At 43.9% G+C, this 24,610-nt stretch overlaps 3 protein-coding genes across 3 annotated transcripts in view; 1 reads left to right on the forward strand and 2 right to left on the reverse strand.

Annotated features, from left to right (window-relative positions):
- Positions 1-1,022: 1,022 nt before the first annotated feature.
- WDR55 (WD repeat domain 55) lies at positions 1,023-9,937 on the forward strand. Its single transcript, XM_083624495.1, has 8 exons — positions 1,023-1,085; positions 3,942-4,090; positions 4,782-4,882; positions 5,666-5,753; positions 7,333-7,512; positions 7,763-7,862; positions 8,262-8,431; positions 8,814-9,937. Exons 1-8 carry the CDS (start codon positions 1,068-1,070, stop codon positions 9,133-9,135), a joined length of 1,128 nt encoding a protein of 375 aa, XP_083480621.1. The 5' UTR covers positions 1,023-1,067; the 3' UTR covers positions 9,136-9,937.
- DND1 (DND microRNA-mediated repression inhibitor 1) lies at positions 9,839-14,936 on the reverse strand. The gene is made up of 5 exons (XM_083624496.1): positions 14,664-14,936; positions 13,641-13,770; positions 12,583-13,044; positions 11,451-11,861; positions 9,839-10,729 (listed from the first exon to the last, which is right to left on the reverse strand). The coding sequence occupies exons 1-5, from the start codon at positions 14,676-14,678 to the stop codon at positions 10,713-10,715; spliced, it is 1,035 nt and encodes a 344-aa protein (XP_083480622.1). The 5' UTR covers positions 14,679-14,936; the 3' UTR covers positions 9,839-10,712.
- Positions 14,937-16,153: 1,217 nt separating this feature from the next.
- The window catches only part of HARS1 (histidyl-tRNA synthetase 1), a 33,704-nt gene continuing 25,247 nt past the window's right edge, over positions 16,154-24,610 (reverse strand). Inside the window, exons 7-13 of the mRNA XM_083624486.1 lie at positions 24,285-24,383; positions 22,242-22,335; positions 21,488-21,615; positions 21,162-21,398; positions 19,778-19,894; positions 18,502-18,648; positions 16,154-16,583 (exon numbers count right to left, since the gene is read on the reverse strand). Of these exons, the coding sequence (XP_083480612.1) occupies positions 16,524-16,583; positions 18,502-18,648; positions 19,778-19,894; positions 21,162-21,398; positions 21,488-21,615; positions 22,242-22,335; positions 24,285-24,383 (882 nt within the window). The 3' untranslated portion in view covers positions 16,154-16,523. The remainder of the gene's footprint in view (positions 16,584-18,501; positions 18,649-19,777; positions 19,895-21,161; positions 21,399-21,487; positions 21,616-22,241; positions 22,336-24,284; positions 24,384-24,610) is intronic.

Here is a 24,610-nt window from a genome sequence, read left to right on the forward strand (position 1 = left end):
GTGTAATTCTGGATTGCATTACAGTGTTGCTGTAAACCTCTCTTTCTGCTTCGATTCTACCTCAAACGTGCATTACGTAGCATGCTCAATCTCTGAGCTGCTCTGGTGCACAATGCTCTTCCACCATTTGTTTGTTTTGGGGCAGGAAGGGAAAGGAGATTGTTAGCTGCTTTGAGACTCCTTAGGGTAGTGATAAAGCTGGATATCAAATCCAAACTACTACTACTACTCTTCTTCATCGCTACCAGAGAAATAATATGGATGGATTGCATGGACATTTTTTCATGGACATGACCATTTCAAAAAGTTTAAAAATCCAACATCTGGTGCTTTTTTTCTGGGGGAATGCAGGGGTATGCATACCCCTAAACATTTTGTGAATCCTTGTACTTTTGTCCATTTACTGTGTTTATTTTTCCTGATCTGAACTATAAAATGGTGATTTTCCTGAGTCAAAATGAGAGTACCCCTAAAGATTTTTTTTAAGAAAAAATGCACTGTCAACATCACTTCATAGCATTTACACACTGCCTTCCACCATCAGCAACCAGAATCTTTCACACAACTGGGTCAGAAAGAGCATTATTTGGGCAACACACAATAGTTTCTTTACTACTATTTATAATTTCTGAGCAAATTAAATTCCTTGGAGGTTTTTAAGCAGATGTTAGATGGCCATCTGTCACGGATGCTTTAGCTGAGTTTCCTGCATTGCAGGGGGCTAGACCCTGGGGAATCCCTTCCAATTCTATAATTATATGACCATAAATTAAATCCAATCAACATCAGTCAGTAAACACAGTAACTGTGGAAAAACAAGATTTCTTATGGACAGATCGCACAATAATAAGTCAAAACCCAGTTTTCACGAATCCGGCTACCAACCTTCCCAACAAAACTGGCATTAAACAAGGAATCAAATTGCCGCCTCCCGCTTTTAGGCGTCGAACTCTCCTCCTCTAATCGCATCTGCGAGACCGGGAGGGAAATCCCTCCTCCGCGCCTTCCTCTCCGCCGCGCCAGCATTTCCGGGCGCATCTGCCGGAGCAAGACGCGCGTGCGTAAAAATGGCTGCGCCCGAGCAGGTGAGTGCCGCGCCTGAGCGCCTCTTGGCAACTAAGCGGAGACCCCTTCGCCTTTGCCAGAGCAAGACCCCGGTGCCCACCGGGGGCCAGGGGTGGCTGCCCGCCGGCCCTGCGGAGGCTTGCGCGAGCGGCGGCTGCCTTTTCCCTGCCCCGGAAGAGGCTCCGCCAGCCTCGCGTGCTGCTGGAGAAATGCGCCCCCAAAGAGGGAGGTAGTCGGAGAAAGGCGGGGTTGCCTCCGTGGCCTCTCGAGCCGCCGCTTGATTTATTTATTTTTGCACTTACCGGTAATTTATTTATTATTAATGTTGCAATACGTATATGAAATCTTTACATATTGATACATATACGTTATATTCGTAAATTCACATTTTCACATTTCATTATGTACCAACATTTATCCATTTCTTATTTCTTGCCCTGTGTCTTCCCTCCACCCGTGGGTGACTTCCTTGTTATTATTTTGGAACTTTATTATTGAGATTGTAATCTTAATAATTTGTATCTTAATAATTAAACATTCAGTCTTATATATCTGCTTAGCTTAGCTTAACTTAACTTTGTTGGAGCATCTTTTGGTCATGTATTCTTCTACACATTTCCATTCCTGTTTGAGATTTTGATTAGATTGCATTCTAATTGTTGCCGTCATTTGTTGCTAATTCAATCATTTCAAAAAAATTATTTTGCCAATCTTTCAATGTTGGTACTTTAAGGGGAAGTCGCATACCTTGGGGGCGTGGGCTGAATCTGCAATGTAAAAGGTTCCTCGAGTCTCTTTTGGTGCCATGTGGATTGCAGCATGTGAGACTTTAATAATAATAATAATAATAATAATAATAATAATAATAATAATAATAATAATAATTTATACCCCGCCCTTCCCGGTTCAAAAAACCGGGCTCAGGGTGGCTAACAACAAATTTAAAACACTTAATTGTAAAAGCAACGTAAAACACAGTATAAAAACATGAGTAACAATAAAATTCAAAGTTCAGAAATCAATTTAGGGGAAATCCATCTAATAAGCATTAGTCACCAGGGCTAGCTGGCTGAATTAGTCCTACTTGGGCCAGCAAGGAGGCCAGGGGAGAATTAGCTGTGGGGTCTCAGAGCGGGTAATCTTCATAAAAGGGGAGGGGGAGGGAAGGGAAGGGAAATAAAAGATCAGGCTGAATTCAAATTAAAGGCCAGGCGGAATAGCTCTGTCTTACAGGGCCGATGGAAGGAGGTTAAATCCTGAAGGGCTCTAGTCTCATGGGACAGAGCATTCCACCAGGTCGGAGCCATCACTGAAAAGGCCGTGGCCTTGGTGGAGGATAATCTGACTTCCTTAGGGCCTGGGACCTCTAAACTATGGTTATTCATGGACCTTAAGGTCCTCTGCAGGGCATACCAGGAGAGGCGGTCCCGTAAATATTTGTCTTGGAAGAGACAACACTTCATGCTAGGTAATTGTATTAAAAGTGTTCAATAAAAGTTTGTAATTTAAAAGAGAGAGGGTTTTTGCCCCCTAGCTGGTAACTCCCCCTCCCCTTTTTTTAAGGCGCCGGCGGCATATCAATACAGGACAGTACATATCCCATACCGCCCCCTCCTTTCCTGCCTCGCAGAATGCAGAATACACACATACACCAATTACAACGTTTCAGCACTGCAGGAGCAAAGCTGGGGGCAAGAGTGTTAGGTTCTGTGATGCCTCCCATAGTCAGCTTTGCTAACTATGCAATGAGATGACTCACCAGCTTAATGTGAGAGGCATCGCAGAGGAGATGTAGGCATCAGCTGGTCAGGTGAGAATGTGGTGCACAAGAGAAATCTGGCTTTAAAAAATGCTTGGCAGGGTCAAGCCAGTGACGTTAGTTTTACTTGTCCAAATGCCCCATCTCTGGATGTTTGGATTCGAGACCCCATTTAATACTGCAGCTGTGGCATTCAGCATTTTGTGTGACCTTGATCTAAACTAGAGCAGGAACCTGGGATGTTTCCGTTAGTGAATGGATAACAAGGTTCATGAATGTATGCCACAGATCAGGAAAGGTACTGCCAGGGCAGTTAAAGAGCAGAGTAGAGAAAGCTGTTTTCCTTCAGAAGACGGAAATCCTCTGCTTGAGGAGAAGAAAAAAGGAACACAAACTTTAGCTAAAGAAAATGCAAGCAGACAATAAGGGATTTTTAGAAAAATAATTGAAGGAGCATGTTGCTAAAAATAAAGATCATCAACAACAAAAATATTTGAATACATTATATGCAGGAAACAGGTAAGGGGGTGGTTGGAAATTTGGATAAGGAAGTCTCTGAATACCAGTTGCTGAAAACTGTGAAGGAGGAGGGTGCAGTTGTGCTCAGGTCCTGCTTGAATGCGTCCTGTAGGGATCTAGTTGGCCACTCTAAAAACAGGCCTAGACAGGTTTTGGGACTGATCCAGTAGGACTTTTCCTATGTTCTTACGTGAGGTAGGTGGCTGTGCTGATTCAGACATGTATGGCAATCAGCTATTGCTGTATAATTCATGATTGGCATGGACTGGACAATTCTAGCCTGACTCCAAAGGAAAGCACAAAGCAAAGGTAGTTGTTTTGGCCCATTATAAAAATTCCATAATGCATAGTATAGCAATTTTGGTTGACCTAATAAAGGTGTTTGCCTATTATGTATTTTGGAATTGCACAAAAAACCAGAAAGTTCTATGTTGGTACATCAAGACCCATCAGCGGTTGGTGAAGACCAGGCATGTCTAAACCAGTTCTGAATAGATCGACCAATATATAACATAGTGCCTATGATGGTGACCTCTGAAAGTTGAGGATTGTAGGGCCTCTGTGGAGTTCTGATTCTTCCCTTTTATTCCCCACCAAGGCATATTCAAGTGAGGAGGAAACAGAACCTGAGCCTAGACTTCGAGACACTCCTGAAGACATTTCCCTTGAGGCAGCAGCAAACACCATTGCTTTCCACCCTTGTCGGGATGTCCTAGCTGCTGGAGACGTGGATGGTGATGTCTATTTGTGAGTACAGCTTCTCTGAGAAAAGTACTGATGGCGTAACTGGGTGAGCCCTTAGGGGGTGATGTAAGAATGAAACCCAAAGAGTGCTCCCCCTTCCCATATCAGTAGTCCAGCAAGTCAGAGGACTTACATTGTCGGTTTGCACTATAGGGAAAACCTATCATGACCTAGTTGTCTGATGAATGAGAATCTCCTGCGTAAGAGAGCCTGGTGATGGAGCTGTTCTAGAGCCTTTTTCTACCCAACACCCCAGTTGCTGGCAGAAAATACATTCTGCAGCCAGATGAAGGTATGCCCAGAAAGCCTTGCAAATATTAATAATATTCCACTTGCAAGTTTTTGGTTCCTTCATCTGTTCATATCAAGGGGTCAGTTTGAGGGCTCATAAGCAGGGCATGAAAGCAACAGCTTTCATGGCTGCAGAACTGGGGAGTTTCAAGACACAATCCTACAGATATCTAGCTTGTCCTTCCTTTCAAAAATAAAATAAAATAAGGTTGTTATCAATTTTTGTTGTGTACCATATCTTAGACTGAAATTCCCTTTTCTTCTTCCTCTTCTTCTTCATTGAAATTCCCTTTCAGCTCTTCTGCCAATCTTCCTTCAGTACAATTTTCATCTTTAAATATAATTTTTCCAGTTGCTTTCAACAGGTTCTTTGATTATCCCTCCACCTTTTTCAATATTTCAGATATTCGTATTCCTGTTTGGAAGGTGGGAACAAGGAGCTTTGGTCTTCAGGACATCATTTAAAATCCTGCCGGGAAGTGTCCTTTTCCCATGATGGACAAAGTGAGTACTTCCCTCTTTGGGGCTCGTTTATTTCATGGTTCCTAATTATGCAGTGTCTTGGAGACGCCTTCACTAGAACAATGAGCTTCTTCTGCTTATCATCCTGGAGAAGGGGTGTTAAGACTGCAATCCCAGGCACACCTTTGTGGGATTAAGCCCCCTTGAACAGAATAGGATTTCTGAGTAAACCTGTATAAGTCTGTTTGAATCCCAGCAGGAGAAAAAGCTTAGAGTAAACTTCTTAAAAATGCATTATGGCGTGACAATTTACTAGATATTTATGTTGATCCCAAAATAGCAAGCAAGTATGTTGGCTGTTGATCACAGTAACAGGCAATGCAGTTTCATACTGGAGAACATTACATACAGTGCTTTTTTCTAAATAAAATGTTTAGGGGTACTCTCATTTTCCTACTCATATAGAAATACTGACCCTCAATGAGGCCAATCTTAGATTCACAAAATGTTTAGGGATATGCGTACCCCCAGAAAAAATCACTGAATGTATACGTTAACAGATTCTTGAAGAATTATCTGTATGTCATTATTTGCAGATTAACATTTGTCTTCAATAAACTTCTGAATAACGCTGGGACAATGTCCTTTGAATATTTCTGGAAAGTCTAATCAAATAAACAGGACTGCTTTTATACTCTGTGGTGTAGCTGCTCATGGATTTCGATGTGAAGTTCTGGCTATTCTGTTTCAGAAGGGAGTCAGCAAATATTCCCTTTAAATTGCTGAGTATATCCAGTGATCTGTGTGTTCATCTCCATTTTCTAGAGCTCTTTACGGTGTCCAAAGATAAATCCATTCATATTCTAAGTGTGGAGGAAGGTCGTCTCGTGACCAGGTTCTCCAAGGCTCACAAGTAAGCATTGGGGACTTCTTGATTGTTTGCTTTTATAGGAGTGCACTTACTCCTTTTCCTCCAAGGAGCTCAAGGTGGTGTGCCTGGTTCTCCCCCTTCACATTTAATCCCCACAGCAACCCTGTGAGACAGATTAGGCTGGGAGGACATGACTGGCCTTAGGTCACCCACAGAGTTTCAAGCCCTAGTGGGGATTTGAATCTTGGTCTCACTTCCTAGTTCTTCCATCAAGATGGTACTTCCAGTAGCCAGCAGGAAATCCGCAAACCTTCCTTGCATAAGCATCCACAGGACTGGACTGCAAGGAAGGTTTGCGGATTTCCTGCTGGCTGCTAGAAGTACCATCTTGCAAGCGCAAAGGGTTGCTACACCTGCATCATTGCAAGCAGTCAGCCTCCTGTCATCAACCATCCTGTGGCCTTCATGGCATGTCATTGCAGGGTGGTTGTGACCTAGAAAGCCCTACACAGCTTAGGTTCCGTGTGTGTGTGGTTATAATATATATATATATATATAGAGAGAGAGAGAGAGAGAGAGAGAGAGAGAGAGAGAGAGAGTGAGTGTATATATGTTGTTGTTGTTGTTTAGTCGTTTAGTCGTGTCCGACTCTTCGTGACCCCCTGGGCCAGAGCACGCCAGGCACTCCTGTCTTCTACTGCCTCCCACAGTTTGGTCAAACTCATGCTGGTAGCTTCAAGAACACTGTCCCACCATCTCGTCCTCTGTCATCCCCTTCTCCTTGTACCTTGTCTTTCTCAACATCAGGGTCTTTTCCAAGGAGTTTGTGTGTGTGTGTGTGTGTGTGTATGTATGTGTATATATATATATATATATATATATATATATATATATATATATATACACTATATAAAGTGTGTATATGTGTACTATATATAGAGTCTGTATATGTGTACTATATATTTATAGTACACATTATATATAGTATATACACACTATAACCTTTCACCACCACTTGGGGGGCAAAGCAGGGCCAGAGATTGTGTGACCTGGGGAGAGTTCTGATGGCCAAACCAAGAAGCCTTAAGGGCTGCCTTTTGGCCCTAGGCCAGGTTGCCCACCGTTGCTTTAAACCCTGCCTGTACCTCTATTGTTATTCCCTTGTACACTTCATTCAGGGTGAGGAGGGAATACTGGGAGCAGGAAGTTGGAGAGCGTTGACCCCTTGAAGTTAATGGACATGACTGACAGGTTCACTATTTTCATCTGCAGCTGGGCCCTCATCATGGTTGACTACAACCCATGATTAGGGCCCAAGTGCAGATGAAGTAAGTCTTGACATCTTTTAGGGAGGAGAAATGAATTTTCTCTTGCTCGTGTGGCTCCCATGAGAGGAGTGTACGGGGAAAGAATTTTCTTCGTTCATAGGATCAGAAGAGCCTCTCTATCACGCCCCTCATTCTGCCCTTTAGCGCAGTTCCAGTTTGCTTGCCTTCTTCATGGTCCCTCTGTGGGGCTGTTGAGACCTTGCAGAGGTCTCTGAGAGGGAATAAGGCACTTGTGTAATATAGTGGCTATCTGTAGCGTGGATTCTGCTGCTACAACTCTGGAATTTCCACAGTACTGCTCTGAACAGTCTGCTGGTGATAGATGAGCACTTGTTTGCCACAGGAGATGACCGTGGGGAACTGAAAGTGTGGGATCTGCGCAAAGGCACCTCCATTATGGATATGAAACAGCATGAGGAATATATCAGTGACATGGCTGTCGATGGGAACAAGAAACTGCTGCTCACCACCAGGTATTCCTGAATTCTCCAGTTTAAACAAAGGGATTAGTGGGCTTGATTTATTCTCCCTCGGTGGTGGTGGAGACGCTTTGACTGCAGTGGGCCACTGAAATGGATATCTATTGATATCCTGAAATGTACAGATGCTTCTGGGGGGCAGAACACCAAACTAACTGGAAACACTTGGAGCCGCAAGTGATTCTGCTGCCTTGGATGCTCCCGATAAGTAAATGATCACTGTGTTCCATTCTGTTTCTTGCAGCGGAGACGGAACTATGGGAGTCTTCAACATCAGGAGAAGGCGCTTTGAGCTGCTCTCAGAGCCTCAGAATGGAGACCTGTCAGCCGTCGCTTTGATGAAGGTCAGCCCTATTCCTCAGCGGCCCCTGAGGAGCCGCTGCTGCAGAACTGATAGGGACTGATAAGCTGAACATTTCTGGGAGCAGCGACTTAAAAACATGTTCTTGCCCCCAAAAGTATGCATTGATGGGCAGCATAATATTCCTATTTCATTGGCATTTATTTGCTTTAGACCAAGACAGAAAAAGGCCTTTGGTGGGTATGTCTTATGGTTCTTAGCTGATGGTGAGGGGCAAGGCTTGCCAGCACCTTTAGGTGGGCACCATTGCCATTCTGAGAACGAGGGAGGTGTCCATGGTGAGTTCCAGCCCCCCTTTTTCTAGGAAAATAGCACTGGTGAGGGGAATCATGACAGTGCTTTTTTAGGGTTAAACAGTATTTATTTCTTGTTTGCTGCTCAGAGAGGAAAGAAAGTGGCCTGTGGCTCCAGCGAGGGAACCATTTACCTCTTCAACTGGGATGGTTTTGGTGCTACTAGTGATCGGTTTGCACTGAAGGCGGAGTCCATTGACTGCATGGTTCCTGTAACAGAGAGCATTGTGTGCACAGGCTGCACTGATGGAGTCATCAGGTGAGAGGGCATTGGGTTGTTTGTCAACCTGGGAACCACAGGCTTATCCTGAAACCTGTGAGTATAGGGCGATATACAAATTACAGTGCACATCTCTAGAGGATTGTTGTTAAGATTTGCATTCCCCCCCTTTTAAGCTTCATTCTTGCCCCGATTGTGGTTGGTTTATACAGCTTTGTATAGTTTGTTATGGTAGCATCTAATTGTTTTGCAATAATTATATTCCATAAAGCAATTAAACCTTTAAAAGGAATTTCGAGCCCTAGAAAGATTCCTTTCCCAACCCTCACCGGAGCATCTTAAAGTGCAGGTAGAATGAATTTCAGGAGCTGTTCTGGAGGAGCTGGCTTTTCCTTAATCAGGCCTTTTCCTGTTGTTTCAGGGCCGTGAACATCTTGCCCAATCGGGTGATTGGCAGTGTTGGGCAACATGTTGGGGAGCCTATTGAGCAGCTAGCCAAAAGCCATACTGGCCCATTTCTGGCCAGCTGCGCCCATGACCAGAAGGTGAAGTTCTGGGACATCTCTTCGCTTAACTCAGTCATTGTGGACGATTACAGAAAGAAAAAGAAGAAAAGTGGGCAGCTGAAGTCTTTGAGTCTCAAGGCATTTGGTACCGGGGAGGATTTCTTTGCAGGCTTGAGAGAGGAGGCAGCAGAGCCAAAGGATGAAGACTCCAGTGGCACAGAAACGGATAGTGACTAAAATATGTGCACGGATCAGATGTGAGCAGCTCTCCCCCCTGAAGGGACCTTTATAACCTAATACTGTTTGAAACTAATGTTTTTGCAGAGATTTGGGTGAACAAACAGCAGGATATTGGGCGAAGGTGTGGGAGCCTAATGAAATCCGTACTGCAGTCTTCTGGGTACTCCTGCAATCCAGTGAAACAAATATATGTTTCCCCAGCAAAGTCATGAGAAAGGCATGGCCTGGCTGCTACAAAAGGGGAAGGTGTAGATCTCAAGTTACCCAGGACAAAGCCTGTGCTTTCTGTTGGAAGAGGAGTATCTCATGGAATGAAAAGGCTAGAAAACAGGATTAATACTAGTGAGGAGGAAAGTTGTTGGTCTTGTATGTATGTACTGGTTTAACTGCTACTTTCAAAGGAGGGTGGCCAGACACAAAAAGGGGATAGGGCTCCTGTTCTCTGAAACACAGAACATGACACCACAGAAAATGTCGGCCTGTGGCTGATTGACCCCCAATGCCCTTTTTAATGTGCTGTGGGAAGGGGGATTATTGGTTTGCTGTCTTTATTATGTATTTTATGGATTTTATATTGTAATTTTATGTTGTGAACCGGAACTATGAAGGGCAGCATACAAATTTAATAAATAAAATAAACAAAACCCAGCTTAAATATCATCTTATCAGATTTCAGATGGAAAGGAGATTGCAACACTTATTTCTTTCAAAACAATTTTAATATTCAAGTGCCTAGGTTTCCAATGTTACGTATTCATTCACTATTTTTGATGAACATTAAAAAGTCAAAGAATTTTAAGGGAGTCTGCCTGATCCTTTCCCTAAAATCTTCATACATCCCATTTGTTATTCACTGGGAACTTTTTCTAGTGTTAAAAAGGCACCTGGTGTTCTGCTCTTAAGAGGCAAATGAAGGAATTCAGGGGAACACCATCCTGAATCCCCAGGAAGACATAATCAGTACAGGCGGGTTTCTTCCTAAAGAAAAAGGGTGGATTGTAGAGCAGCACACAAGGAACTTGTTACATACCAGCCTTGCGCATGAAAAATTGTCCAATGCCCCACGCCTAAAGCTACAAAACCAATTCAAACTGTCACAAACAAGTGAGAAAGCTCTCCAAACTCTTAAATAAATACAAAGAAGAATAAAGTTTTCTATGTGTAAACAAAGAAGATAAGCAGCCCTAAATCTTGGTGTTGAAAGGTGCAGGAGTCATTCCTATAGTTTTACACAGTACTTGCTATGCTTGAGGGGCAGAAATAAAGTTGCAAATGAAAGATATGCCCCCAGCTTAAGATTGCCTGCCGAGAAATACGCATGCATTATTTCCCCAAACTGAAAAGGATACTTAAATAACTAACCAAAAACAATTTAGTACTGAGATCTGCATGGACAACTTTTTTAAATCTAACAAGACTCCAAAAGCAGCAATGCTTCCTGCCAAAAAACAAAACAAAACAAAAAAAAGACAAGATGTCAGGCACACTTTCTCTCCCCATGGATTTTATCCAAGCTGGTTTTAGTGGGCAAGGACAGGACACACAGACCTCTCCCGAACTTGAAGACTGTTCTCTTACACCATTGGGCATCCTGTTGGAAAGAGAAATAGGTTAGGCTTTAGGGTTGCCAACATACAGAAAAGCAGTCAACACACTCAAAACAGGGAACAACCAGGAAGGCACCTATTCTGCAAACATACAAGGCAGGAAAACTCCTTTTTTGAAGTGCTTGGAGGCTGAAAAGGCCTGGCACTGGCCTCCACTTGTCTCACCCTCTATCCTTATTGTTATCTCTGTCTCCTAGGGATACCCCAGAGGCATTCTCTCTCCAGGCAGCCTAGCCTGGAAAGTTGAAAGAATTTGTAGTGCGAGGGAACTCCGGCCAGGTTCCAATGTTATCTAGGGCACCCACAGGCACTGTGTTGTAGGCTCAAGCAAGTGAAGCAAAGTTTTCTACCTCCAGCTTTAACTTACCCCTCTCAGCCCTGTGCTCTTCTATATAAAATGCTGCCACCATTCATTAGCTTCAATCTCTCAGTGTAGCAAGTTTCATATTCCTATCACTTTGTGCTGGGTGAAAAGAATAGGCATCCTTCTTTGACAAAAGATTTACTGCTTAAAGAGCTGCTAATTTAGGTAGGTTCTACCTCCTTATGTCAATTTTATAATGGTTAAAAGCCCCATGACCTAGCTGAAGATTTCACGTGCCTTGCTCACCATCTGAGAGGCCTGAAGGCATCCTAGTGTCTCTTTGCTGCCTTCAGCAAATCTGAAGCACTGCTTCCAAGATGAAGTTGTGCAAGGACACTTACCCAGAGCTTTGAGTAGCTGCAGTGCCACTGCATTCTTGGCCTTCTCATGCGCCTCCAAGCCAGAACGTTCTGGCTTGATCCAGATAAACCCACTGAAAGGTGATGGATATTTAGGTATCACCACTTGATACCAGAACTGTAACCATCCTTCATGATTCTTTTGCATACATTTTGTAAGAAATACAGGGAGCCCCAGCTGCCGTTCCTTGCATTGCAAATTCAGGTAGTCCAGCACACTGCCCACTGCGGGTTGCACAGGCCCAGAAGGTGCTTTGTAGGGGACATCTCTGTGGGGGAAATTGGATGGTGGAATCTCTGGAAAGCCCTGAATGGAGGCACTGTGGAGTTCCTGTTTTATATTTGGTTTTAGCCAATCCACTTCAATGTCATCTCCACAGAGGCACAAACTACCTGCGGAACAGAAGAAACAATTTAAAATTTGGTTCAAATATAGGCCTCTCCTCACAGTATTCCACCTGCAATTTACAGCAACGCAGGAAAAAATAAAAGTAGACTACATATGAAAGAGACAGCTTAAAAATATATATATGAATACTAATTGCATTGCTTGCATAATTTGAGTTTGTATGTATGCACTAGTGATAGCTCCAAAGATCTCATCTACATTAAGTGATGTAATAGTTCTCATAGTGGTTAATATTGTCACTGAAATTTCCATGAAGGTGAAATTGACAGGTAACTAGGTGACCAGTGCCACTTAATAATAATAATTTCATTATTTATACCCCTCCCAGCGGCTTCCAGAAAAATATATTTTTAAATAAAAAAGCCAAACATTAAAAACTTCCAGATATATGGCTGCCTTCAGATGTCTTCTAAAAGTTGTAAAAGTTCTTTATCTCCTTGACACCTGAAGGGAGGGCATTCCACATGGAGGGTGCCACTGCCAGGAAGGCCCTCTGCCTGGTTCCCTGAAATTTCACTTCCCGCAGTAAGGGAACTGCCAGAAGACCCTTGGAAGTGAACCTCAGTGTCTGGGCTGAATGATGGGGGTGGAGTTTGGCCCCTGTACTTGAGTGGTGGATACAATGAAGAGCCAGCTGCACCCCATGCTCCCAGCCTCTATTGCCTATGGTACATGAGACTTTACTGCTATATTTAGGAGACAAACCTTCCACAAGCGCTTTCCTGGCGATTGCAGCAGCCTGGTGGGAGCTGTATTTCACCTCTGCCAACTGCCTCTCCCTTCTGAAAGGGCTTGGGTGCAAGGAAACACTCAGGACTCCGGCAGTAAGTTCCTGCAGCATTGGAAGAAAGTGTCCCTCTCTCACAGAGAGAGACAAACCATCAATGGAGAGCTCACACTTGTCAGTACTTCTGCAGACCAAAATGGGGTGGCCGGCCTGGATTTCAAAGGCGTTGAGCACGGCAATAGCATCCTGGGCACTGCGTCTGTTTGCGTATTTTGCATAGGCAAAGCCACGGTTAAGCCCGCTGAACGTCATCATGAGACGAAATTCATAGAGCCTCCCAACACTCTGGAAGAGAGGAATTAGTTTATCCTCATATATATCCTGTGGAATCTTCCCTATGAAAATCTCAGAGCCAGGTGGTGGAACACTGCCAGTCCAACCTGCGGAAAAAGAAAAAGACGACGCATAATTGACTTGACTTTTTTAAAAAAATGTTCCATACAAGGAAAACAACTCAGCAGTTGTACAGAAAAGAAAAATAGCAGCTGATGGTTGTCATTTTAGACGTTCCAATAAAGGAATCAAATGAAAGTGTCTCTCCATAAGGTTCCATGAGTTGATGGAGGGTGAAAATAATGCTTGATTGTCTTAAAGTAAATAAAAGGATTCCATGTCCTAACCGTCTTGGCATTTATACCAGCTTCATCCCCATAGAAGATTCTACAGCAAAGGGAAAGACTTCAGGCAGTAGCGTACGTGAATGCAGGCCTTTAGTTTTTAGCAATTTTTTTTTACAATTCTGTACAATAAGCAAGTAAAATAGAAAGACTTCATGGAGCTTCTATGGGCTTGGGCATTAGCAGGGAAATCCAGGCTCCCCTCACCCACTTTGGGGGGACTCCAGCAACCAGTAATGACAATTGAAAGGTGGTAACCTTTCAATTGCCTCCAAGCAGCTGAAGTACATACAAGTATTTCTAAAAGTGATCCTTGGGTCACAGATCTGTGAATCCCAGGCGGATAATCTTCCACCTACCTGGTGGGGGGCCACCGTATTTCCTCTGGCCATTGATCTGTACCAGTTTGATTCCCGTCTCTTCCACCCAAGCCAGAAGGGCAGTTTTTTTAGCCTGGTTTACTTCCTCGCTCCACGCAGGAGAAGACATCTACAAACACAACACAGAATCAGGGGGGGCCTTGGGTCATCTTTCGTAATTTGGCACCCCCAAGCATATATTCTCCATAATGAATCTTCTCGATCCAGCTGCCCTGATGGCACTAAGTGGGGCCCATATTCAGGCCCTTCCAGAAGCAGCAGCCCAGGAACGACGAAGCTTTTGCTCCGCAGCCCCATGAAGCAGAGCGTTTGTTTCTGGAGCACCTGGGGAACATTCAAGGCACTTTGGGGTCACAACGACCCCGGGGCTGCACTAACAAGCCGCTCGGGGGAGGAGTGCAGCTAACCCGGCCAGCTTCGGCCATTGAAAAAGGTAATGCCCCTCCTGGGCGCGTCCCTCCACGCGGGCGGATTCCGAGCCCGGAGCGCAGAAGTTGAGCAGGTTTTGAAGCAGCGAAAGCCTAATCGAGTTTTTCTTTTTTGGGGGGTGGGAGGTGGGGAAACCGGACCAGTACCTCCGTAATCAATCACGGCCAAGAGCGGTCTCGCGAAGACACGTGTCAGTCGTGAAACACACTGCGCACCCCTTATTTCAGAAACCAAGAGCCTGTTCCCAACTCCTTCGGCGCATTATTATTTTTTTTTGGGGGGGGGGGGGGGGAGTCCGTTTGCGCGAGAGGACCTCGTGCCGCGCAGCCGACTCCCCCCGCATAACATTGAACTTGCATGGCGAGGGAGGGAAGTAGCGACGGCGGCGCTCCAAAGTCAGCCCGCCTTTAAGCGCCACGAGATTCTCTCCCAGGTAAGAAGAGCATCCGCAGGTCCGTCTTTGCGCCAGGCGAGCTCTCCGCCCGCCCAAGAACTAGATTTGGCTCAGACTCCCCCCCCCCCCATTTCTCTTCCCTCCTACTGGAAAAAGCTAAGAGGCTTCAGTCTACCAACCTGCGCGCCATCCATAGCGCCCTTCTCGGCCAACGCCTTCCCAGCCACACCCTCCTCCTTGGCGGGGGCGGCCGCTCCTTTTCTAGCCCGGGGGGGAGTTGCTCCCCAGGCCGCTTTCCTCTGCTGATTGGTAGATTAACAACCCGCCCCCGGGGCGGGGGTCCTGCCTGGTCAGCGGGATCCCTTGCGCGCGCGGCAGGCGCCGTCGGCTTCTTTTGCAGAAAGTGCGTGAAGCCCGCCCTTCGCTTCGACCCCGAGATCGTTCCCACCACTTTCCAATCCTTTGATTAGCTAGCCCAGACCATTCACACGTGACGCAGCCAAATAATAGCGGACTAGGGCCATTAAGCGCGCCTTGCATAGCGCCGGCGGCCTGCTAAGTTCAGGCGCCCGGAGAGCAGCGGCGCCCCCTTGCAGGCTGAACTCCTTGGGGTTTTTTTTCCGTAATAAAGCAGCACAGGACCACATTTAAAAATATTCAGAGCTGCTGGTGGGCTATTTATTGAACAGCCTTATGTTGCTAACGCGGCAAATTGGGAGGGTTTCTTTTGTTGGTGGTGGCAAAGGCTGAAAGGTCAACTCCTCCCCTCCCATATTATACAGAAATTCAACAGGTGACTATTTTCTAGGGAGAAAAATTTGACCAATGTCTCACCCTTCCCTGTGGCACAGCCTGCCACCATTGTTGTGCTGACCAGAGAGAGAACTCCTTTGAAGGAACAGATAGGTAGCCGTGTTGGTCTGCCATAGTCAAAACAAAATTTTTTTTCCCTTCCAGTAGCACCTTAAAGACCAACTAAGTTAGTTCTTGGTATGAGCTTTCGTGTGCATGCACACTTCTTCAGATACACATATATGCGCCTTTGAAGGAGGGACTCATTCAGCATGCAATCCACTATGTGTGAAAGACACCTTCACCCAATACTTAAGAATTAAAGAGAACAGGAAGGAGAGATAAGCCTGACAAGCTGTGAAAACTCCTGAAATATTTGCAGGATAGATTGTCCACACCTGAGTAAAGCACCATTATTGTTAATTGAAATACCTGTGAATCACTCACAAAGGCTTCACCAACTTCACTATTCTGCCCAGTCCACACCAGCACCCCCCTTTAAATATATCATGGTAAAGATTGTAAGGGTTGCTGTTGCTTACATTTAACTGTACCAATCTGGAGCTCACCTTAAAGACAAGCAATTTTCATACAAGTTTGGCTGGGCACAAGGCCCATGTTCACTCTTTTGAAAACTTTGGCTATTCTTCTGTTATTTTGCTTAGGGAGAAGTAAGCAGTTCCTGTGAGTAATAATAGGGCTATCAGGTCTGCTCCTGAGGCAACACCTGGCCAAAGCTAAAACCAATTATATGACATGCAGAGGACTGGTAAAATAGCACCCCTGCTGTGAAATGTGCTTAATTTGAGAAATGCAATGGTGGCTGCGCATCATGTTTGTGTAGCTGAAAGGGAAAACATGAACACAGCAGAAAGCATGGGGTTGTAATAAGCTTTATTAATATAATGCTGACAGATGAAGTCAGAACAGGGAGAGTGCATAGACCAGAATGCTGAAAGTGTCATGCACTCTCCCTGTGTAAACACCAAGATGCTCACAGAGCAGATGGCGTTCCCTAGAAAACAACTCAAAAGGTTTTTTTGAATTATTTTATAGGAGCAACTTTAAAAATAAAATAAAATAATGTCCTGTCACTCCTCAAATCCAGTGAAAAGCAGCTTCATGGTAAAATAAATACAGCTTTGAGGACCGCCCCCCCACGTCCAGGGATATATTATGAGCAAAACGGGCATTATGTTTTGAAAAGGGTCTCAGCAAATCTTCCCAAGGGAATCCAGTGAAAACCTCTAGGGAAGACATGTTCGTCTCTTGATTTCCTCAATAATTCCTTCTCTGCGAACATTCACCTGCAAAGCAGAAACATGAGTAAGCTACAAAACACTTGTCTCTCACTCCCTATCCCAGTGCACACACCCCTCAACAGCCTACTGAAATATCCCCCAACACAATGGCTTAGTTTGTACAATACAGTAAGCCCAGCTATGCCTTACTGGGGCCATGCAACTGTGTGGGCTCCCAGAAGAGAGCTTGCAGAGCCGCTTTGCTGCACCTCAACCCTTTGCTAAGCGAAGCTTTGGCTTAGCCTGTCATCATGGTTAAGCTCTCTCTCTGCTCCCTAATCACCAACTATAGCCAAGAACAAGCCAAGAGTTTGACTTACTTTGACATGTGAATCAGGCCAGTGTATTCTGTGTTATAATAAACCACCCCTCTAAGCTACCTTTTCCTCTATTAAATTGAATTTGCAATTTTTTTATCCCTTTAAAGTTGCAGATTGCTTGCAACTTGACAGCAGAAGGTTTATCAAGTCCTCAGCTGGATCCCTCATTTTCCATAATATTTGACACTATTCAAGTCTATATGCGCCTTGAATGACTGCTTTTACATTGCTTTTTCTTGGATGTCACAGAATTCGGGGGGGGGGGGTTAGGCAGAGCCTAGCAAGATAAGATCTCCTGTGGTTTTGCAACTGTGTGTGAGAGAAATCCTAGAAAGAGGAAGCGGGGGGGGGGGGGAGGCGGAAATCTGCCTTGCAAACAAAGTTGAAGAAAGTTTTGTTGCCTTTTCATTTTCCCTCTCCTCCATGTCTCAGAGATCAATTAAAAGCAATGAAGAGATCAGACCTCCTCACCCTGTCCTTTTTTGGAAACAGGAGGTTTTGCCATGCTGCAACAATTTAAATGGCAAGTTCACAAGATAAGCCAAATTGGTTGTATTTCCCTGCTCTGTAGCTAAGAACTATTACTCCTCAAATGGAACATACACTGCACTTTCAGTATTGCAGTCTTTCAAGAGCATGATTCACCTTGTCCTGCCCTATGAAATAGTCACTGGCAACACCACCAGTACAGGTGTAAGGAAGGCAGGATGGAAAAGTGGTCAGACAGACCTATTTGTGCATATGGATGAAGTTAGCTGTGAGATTAAGCAAGAATGCATATGTTTAATATATACTTTAAGTGTATAATATCCAGGTTCCCATATAGTTTGTATTCTCGAACTGTTAAGCAGTTCCCTTGGGCTTTCTGTTACCCAACATAGCTGCTGTGGCTGGCCAAACAAGATCAGGAAAGAAAAACAAACATTTGAATTATTGGGTTAGCAAGGAATGTATTGCTGTCTCCAAAATATATGTGGAACTGGCCTGAAAAACAAGTTGTAATTGCTTAAATTAGAATAAAGTGTGATGTACCTCATTCAATACAAAGGAGGCAGTAAGAGCTCCTTTATCTTTGGATTAGATAATTCACACCTTATTCTATACTTCTCTAATCTTACCACTTCTTATCTCCTGCATTTGAAAGACTTAACTGAATAGCATCAGTGAGCCTGAGTAGTAGCAAACAACAAGAACACTAAATGTGACCCCAGGGCAGACCTGATAACACTTGAGTGAGATAGTTGTTCTAATGCTGGAAAAGACTGAAATCTCTACTCCAGCCATATAGCTCAATGGGTGATAACTGGCCAGACACTGTCTCTCAGTTGAACTTATCTCACAGGATTGTTGAGAAGATAAAATGAAGTGGGGAGAACGATGTATACTACTTTGAGCTACTTGTAGAAAGGTATAATATAAATGTAATAAATGCATTTACGTTTGTGCAGATATAGTTTTATGTTGTGTGCAGAGCCCTTCTGGCTAATAAGACAAAGGAATTCAATTTTTATGAAATTACTCCTGCTTTTAGCTGGACATTAGTTATATTTCTACCCTCAGAGACTTTCTCTTTGCAAAAACCTAAGATGAAGAGCCATGAGTACCTCTTCTCTAGTAGCTACATCTCGCAGTTTGACCACTCCATCATTTAGCTCTTGCTCTCCCAGGATGGCAACAAGAGGGATTCCTGTCTCCTCACAGTACTGCAACTGGTTCAGTAGTTTGGGATTCTTCTTATAAAGCACCTCTGCCTAAAAAGCAGAGAAAAAAAGTTAGTAGGCCAAGACAGAGTAACCTCCACTGTTCTTTGCAAGTAGGTTGCAAACCGTGGTGTTGGGGGACCATTTAGAAAGTTATCCAGTTTTTCTCAATGAAAAGAACACTGATTGCACATAGGCTTATCTAAAAAGAGGCTATTCATCATTCCCATTCCTCCCCAGAAATCTGGAAACGTATGCCTAATGTGTTCACTAGGGCAAACTGTTAGCCCACATGAAATTCAGTAGACTTGACTAATGACCCGTGTGAACCAATCATGACCCCATCAAACATACCCAGAAACACATTGGCTTTCCATGGCAGTTTTAGGGGGTTCTTGGTAGGAGTAATGATGCAAATAATATTTCCTGATGATAGAAAGACTGGCGCCTGTTGTGCTATACACTTGCTACTGGCAGATGCCTCTAAATGCCAGGAATATATTGCAACCAACACCTAGATTCCCTTATTGCAGAACATAATGATCCTCATAATGCAAACTTAATTAAGACTATACAAAGTCCAAGTCATCGCCACTGCATGTTTCACTTAAGGCTGTAGATCTAGTAGGATTTTACATTTTTTTTAAAAACGAAGGGTATGTAATATAAATTTATCTAACTATTTTAGGATGAAGTATTAGGCTATTTAATTAACTACAGGGCAAATCACGCAGCTACATTGCCACAGCTAAGCACCTGCCCCAGGCCACACCCATCCTCAAATGCCTTTCTCCAGGTGCCTCATCCTTTGGAAGTGCCTTGAACTGCAATATTATTTTTTGCTGCTTGAATGGAGGGTGAATTGTGCATGGGTGTAGCCGGGGGGGGGGGCAACTGCCCCCCCAGTTCAAGTAAAACAATAGAAATATTTAACTAACTGACCAATCACGTTGGTTCTGCCCCCCTAACAAAAGTCCTGCCCCCCCCTTAACAAAAATCCTGACTATGCCCATGTGAATGTGTGTAGGAAGGTCTGGTCCCCCCACCTGTCAAACATACCCCTATTCCTATTATTCATTCCTGCCACGTGACAAAGACAGAGGAATAGAAAGAACTTCTCCCCACCCCCAATTCTATGATCCCTGTTTTGGGCCCAACCCCTTATATACTGCATTTGCACCTTGATCCCAGAATCCCACAGCTCAGAAACAAGCTTTAGCCTCTCTTCAAGGAGTTTCTTCTGAGCAGACGCCACGAGCACCTGGGTCCCGGTTGTCCGGATCTTTTCCTCAGAAGCCTGAAGGTGGAGACAGAGGTTTGAAAAAGATACATAGAAGCACTCTAACAAGAGAATCCCAAAATTCATGTATGCCAGACGATTTCAAGTAGTTACATGAGCTTATTGCACTGTACAATAGACTATTGAACCATTCCAACAGTACTGCAGAACTATGCTACCCTTGGTACTACAGCAGGCAAACAGGTGCTGTTGTGCATTAGAGACAGATGTGTTTATAGCAAACCTGTAGATCAGGGGTGTCCAACCCATCAACCACGATCGGCAGGTTGATCCCTGGATGATCCCTGGATCCTTATCTCTGCCCCCCTCCCCCCTCGGTCTTTCCCTGCATCACGTTTAGTGATCATTCCTTTGTTGTCTCCTGTAGCGCTGTGTTTGTCTGTTAGCGGCTGTGTTGTTGGTGAGCAATTTATTTTAATCCTGGACACTTACTGTTTTAAAAAAGGTCAGCAACTTTGGTCTGCCCCCCCCTAAAAAAATGGGTAGATCACTGCCAGTCCCCCCGCCCCCAGGGAGTAGATCACAGTCTCTTGGGAGTTCGACGTCCAACTACTTTATTCTGAACTTAAAAATGGAAAGCGTAATGCTGGTGGTCAACAAAAGAGGTTTAAAGACTGTCTCAAGGAAAATCTAAAAAAATGTAGTATAAACACTGACAACTCGGAAACACTGGCCTGCGACCACTCCAGTCGGAGAACAGCCTTTACCAAACATAAGAGAAAATGTTCTATTTGTACATACCCTCAAAGAACTTCAAAAAGCTGGTGTGCAAGTGTAATGTATCCTCTGAACTGAATTACGTTTTTCACTTTGTATTTCCATGCAAAGTGATTTTGTGGAGAAGTTTATCCCTCTAAAGTTTTCTAGTTTGGGACTCTGTACCCTGGCATACAGAGTAACCTCTTCCACATTCTGTCTTTTCTAGAGAGTTTAAGCATACACATAACTCTATCCCCATTCCATTGAGACACTGATACAAATCTCATTTAGCCCCCACTCCCTTAAATACTTTTGTAAAGGAACTATGGGGTCAGCTTGGTATGTCTACAACTATGTTGTTCGGCTAAGCTCCAGTTCCTCCAATAATGGCTATATTCCTCAACATTTTGGATGAGCAGGTACTCACATGACAACTTTAGTTGATGTAAAAAGTCTCTCGAAATATACAGTGTACTTAAAAGCTCTTGAGAGTCACATGGCCACAGACTCCAAAACTGACAGAGCTAACCAAACCTTGAGAAAGGGAAAAGCAAGCAGTCCTTACCGCCACTTTTTGTTCCATGATGGAGAAGATCCGTTCAATGCCAACGCTGAATCCAACACAAGGCACTTTCCGCCCCTTGGGGTCAAACATCCCTACTAGTCCATCATAGCGGCCACCTCCAGCTATGCTGCCCACACTAACAGACTCATCTGTTTGGTCACTTTGCTGGAGAACAGCCTCACAGATTACTCCAGTGTAGTAATCCAAGCCACGAGCCAGGCTCAGGTCAAAGGAAACCTGCAAAATAGGATCAGAACCTCCTTAGCGGTCAGAAACACACAGGTGATTAGACAGACCAGGAATAGAATTGCACTGCCCTCACTCACTTGCTCCAAAATGCCGAAAATAGTCAAGTACTCAAACAGCAGCTTCATTTCTTCAAGGCCTTCCCTAGCCAGCTTGTTCTGCGACAGCTTTGGATCTTGGAGCAACTGCTCGATCAGACTCAGCCCACCTGCAGAAGTGATACATGCGGTACATATTATCCTCTGCAAAATATGCATCAGGACCGACAGAAAACCATCTCCTGCCAACCCAGCTCAACAGTTCTTTCTCACGTCTCTCATCTGATGCAGTTGTATCTGTTTTAATATGGCTATACTTAGGTTAATAGAATTTTGGACACTTGAAAGTTAAACCCAGACTCCTTTCCCCATCAGTTAAGTGCTTTAGCCTCAATTGCCAGGACTCTCCGGAGGGGGTGAGGAGACTGACCAACCCTTTGGTATTTCAGACTATGTGCCGAATCAGACATGATGACCTTACAAGAAAATACAATGGCCCGTGTGCTTTTGCTTCCAGACTTTGGATTGTGCTTCTCTTTTGATCAGTATGGAGATATACTTCCCTTCTCCCTGCAATGTGTCCACGGAAATACAAGAGAACAAACAGCATCATTTCCTGTTCTCTGTCCCTCCCCCACTCAGTCATGTATGCATTGGTGCTAACACAACATCCCTTCCTGTGTCACAGAGATTAAACACTATCTTGAACAGCAGCTAGATGGATTGCATGAGCATGAGATCCCAAGCCCACATGCCTCAGAATAAGAATGACAAAGCTTTCCTTTTTCATACTCACCCCTAAGCTGAACATATTCACCAATATGATCTGCAATCTCTGGCGAGAGACCCTTCTCTCCAACCATCTCACTTCTCACATCATCCCAAGCCATCTGTGTACAGAATGAGAGCTATATGGTCTCTTAATGTTTTAACAAGTCATTTATCCACTGGTTTTTTTTAACCACTTATAAGAGCCTGGGATAGTTCAGAAGCATTTTCCTTGTTTGTCTCATTTCTATTCTGATTCCATGGGACTTCTCTCCATATTTCAAACCCCTATTGACTACAAATGAGAAAATCATCTCCAGAACATTCTACACAGTCCCTGAGGGCTGGTGTGCAATAAAAAAGCAACAGCATTACTGCAGAAAAAGTGCCTCATTTGATGGGAGATACACATAAGACATGTTCAGGCATTTTCTATAGTGAGTATAGGGCCAGGAGTATATATACAAGCTCTGCCTCGAAACATGCACTCCCCTCCCCTGCCCAGTCCCTGACCTTCCTTATGTTGCACAGGGAAGGTGTGCCTAGAGCTTCTACTTGCAATCAGGGATCCTGATATAGCAAGATCCTTCATCACACAAAACTGTTGAGAGCAGGGCTTCCCTGCTCCTACCCACACTTAATTTTGCATTAATTTGAAAAAAAGGAGCAGGGAAAGCAAAATATTGTTGTGGTGCAAATTAACTAGACACTTGGGATTTGTGATACATGTACTGGAACCTATCCTTTCCACAGAAAACAATTCAAAAATGAAATAATGTTAGCATTCTGCCTTGGCCATATTAAGTGTGTACTATTGTATGTGGAACTCTGTGTGCTAACTTGGGTCTGCCATAGCTGAATGGCAGCCCTTTGAAGAGGTAAATAGTGTGATGTGGCAATCCAAGCATTTCAATAGGACAAAAACAGATCCACAAACTGAGCCGTTAAGCTAAGAAGTCAAGGTAATCATTACTCAAACCTCTGTTTCCAGCATGTGGGATCTTAAGAAGACAGAAAGAGTAACTTTAAACTGCGGACGTCTCAAGTTGTCATGAAATATTAGACTAATGTTAATGGAGCAATTAAAAGAGTAATTATAGAATGAATGTTGATCTGAAAACTTTATTATACCAAGATATAAACTATATAAACTATAAGCTATTGCAAAATATTAGTCTGCAAGATATGAGCACTGATAAGCACCTTATTTCCGAGGGTTAAAAAAGAAAAACCCTCAAGGTCAGCCTAATGGGAAATTGTCCACTGATCCCAGTTGCAGGATCGTGCCAAAAAAAAAGAAGCAAATAAAAAGTACCCCACTACCACTATGGCTCATGATTATGCATTTAGTTATGTAATATTGAATGTTATCTGTAAACTGTTCTATCCTGTTTTCTCTTTTCGTTTAAACGAATTCACAAAACAAGAACTTATACGCTGATCACTAATGAACCATGTGCTGTAGATATTGCTGCAAACGTATTATGCTATTTTTGTGATATACGAATGGCATGAGAAGGCTTGGTCTATTTATTAGTAGATATTATTAGTATATATTAGTAATATTCCTATGATCCTTGCTTATAAAACCCAATAAATCCTCCCCAAAAGTTTTTCAAAAAACAAAAGCTTCACCTCCTGCATATGTGTCAACTTCTTCCGGACTTGACAGTTTCTCTGCCACTCATAAATAGCAATCCAGTATCAGTTTCATTCTCAAGGAGCAGGGTTTCAGAAAAGGGGTGAGGGTGAATATTCAATGCTGTACCCACAAGTTCTTAGGAAGCCCTGAAGACCCTCTTTTCTCTGATTACCATAAGCGTAGGCTTCCTAGACCCAGCCAGCAGCCCCCAACACACTGTAGTTCTGAGGGAGGACCAAAAACTATCGCAACGTCTTCTGGTAGCCTTAGGTGCCCACCTTTTTCTTTCTTTCTTTCTTTTTATTATACACTTTGATATTTTCTCTATGGTCACACCATGGGAAATGCAGTTGGATGTCAATGCCTTTCCATGTTTACCAAACACTTGAGCCATGGTAAAAACAGTATTTATTATCCTGATGTCCTTACCTTGTCTAACTTGTCCACAGCAGAGCAGATGGACCGGAATTTGCTCTCTGGAACTCCACATACTGCAAACATCCCATCAAGGATACGACGGTCGTTGACCTGCAGGGAAATTGAATTTTTTTTCCAAGTAGCAACTCATGGTTCATGCTTCTGCATGTTATTACCTGTGAGGGGCAGGGGAAAGATGAGGCCGTTGGATGGGCAGCTGCCTCTGGCTCACTTTCCTCTCTCAAGAAAGCTAAGTAATTTTTTTGGGGGGGGGGGCGGGGGGGAAGTTCCCTGAAATACTGTAACAGAAAACCAATAGGAGTTGGTATTGAAGTACT

Source organism: Podarcis filfolensis (assembly GCF_964270895.1).
Source record: "Podarcis filfolensis genome assembly, chromosome: 7".
Taxonomy (NCBI): Eukaryota; Metazoa; Chordata; class Lepidosauria; order Squamata; family Lacertidae; genus Podarcis; species Podarcis filfolensis.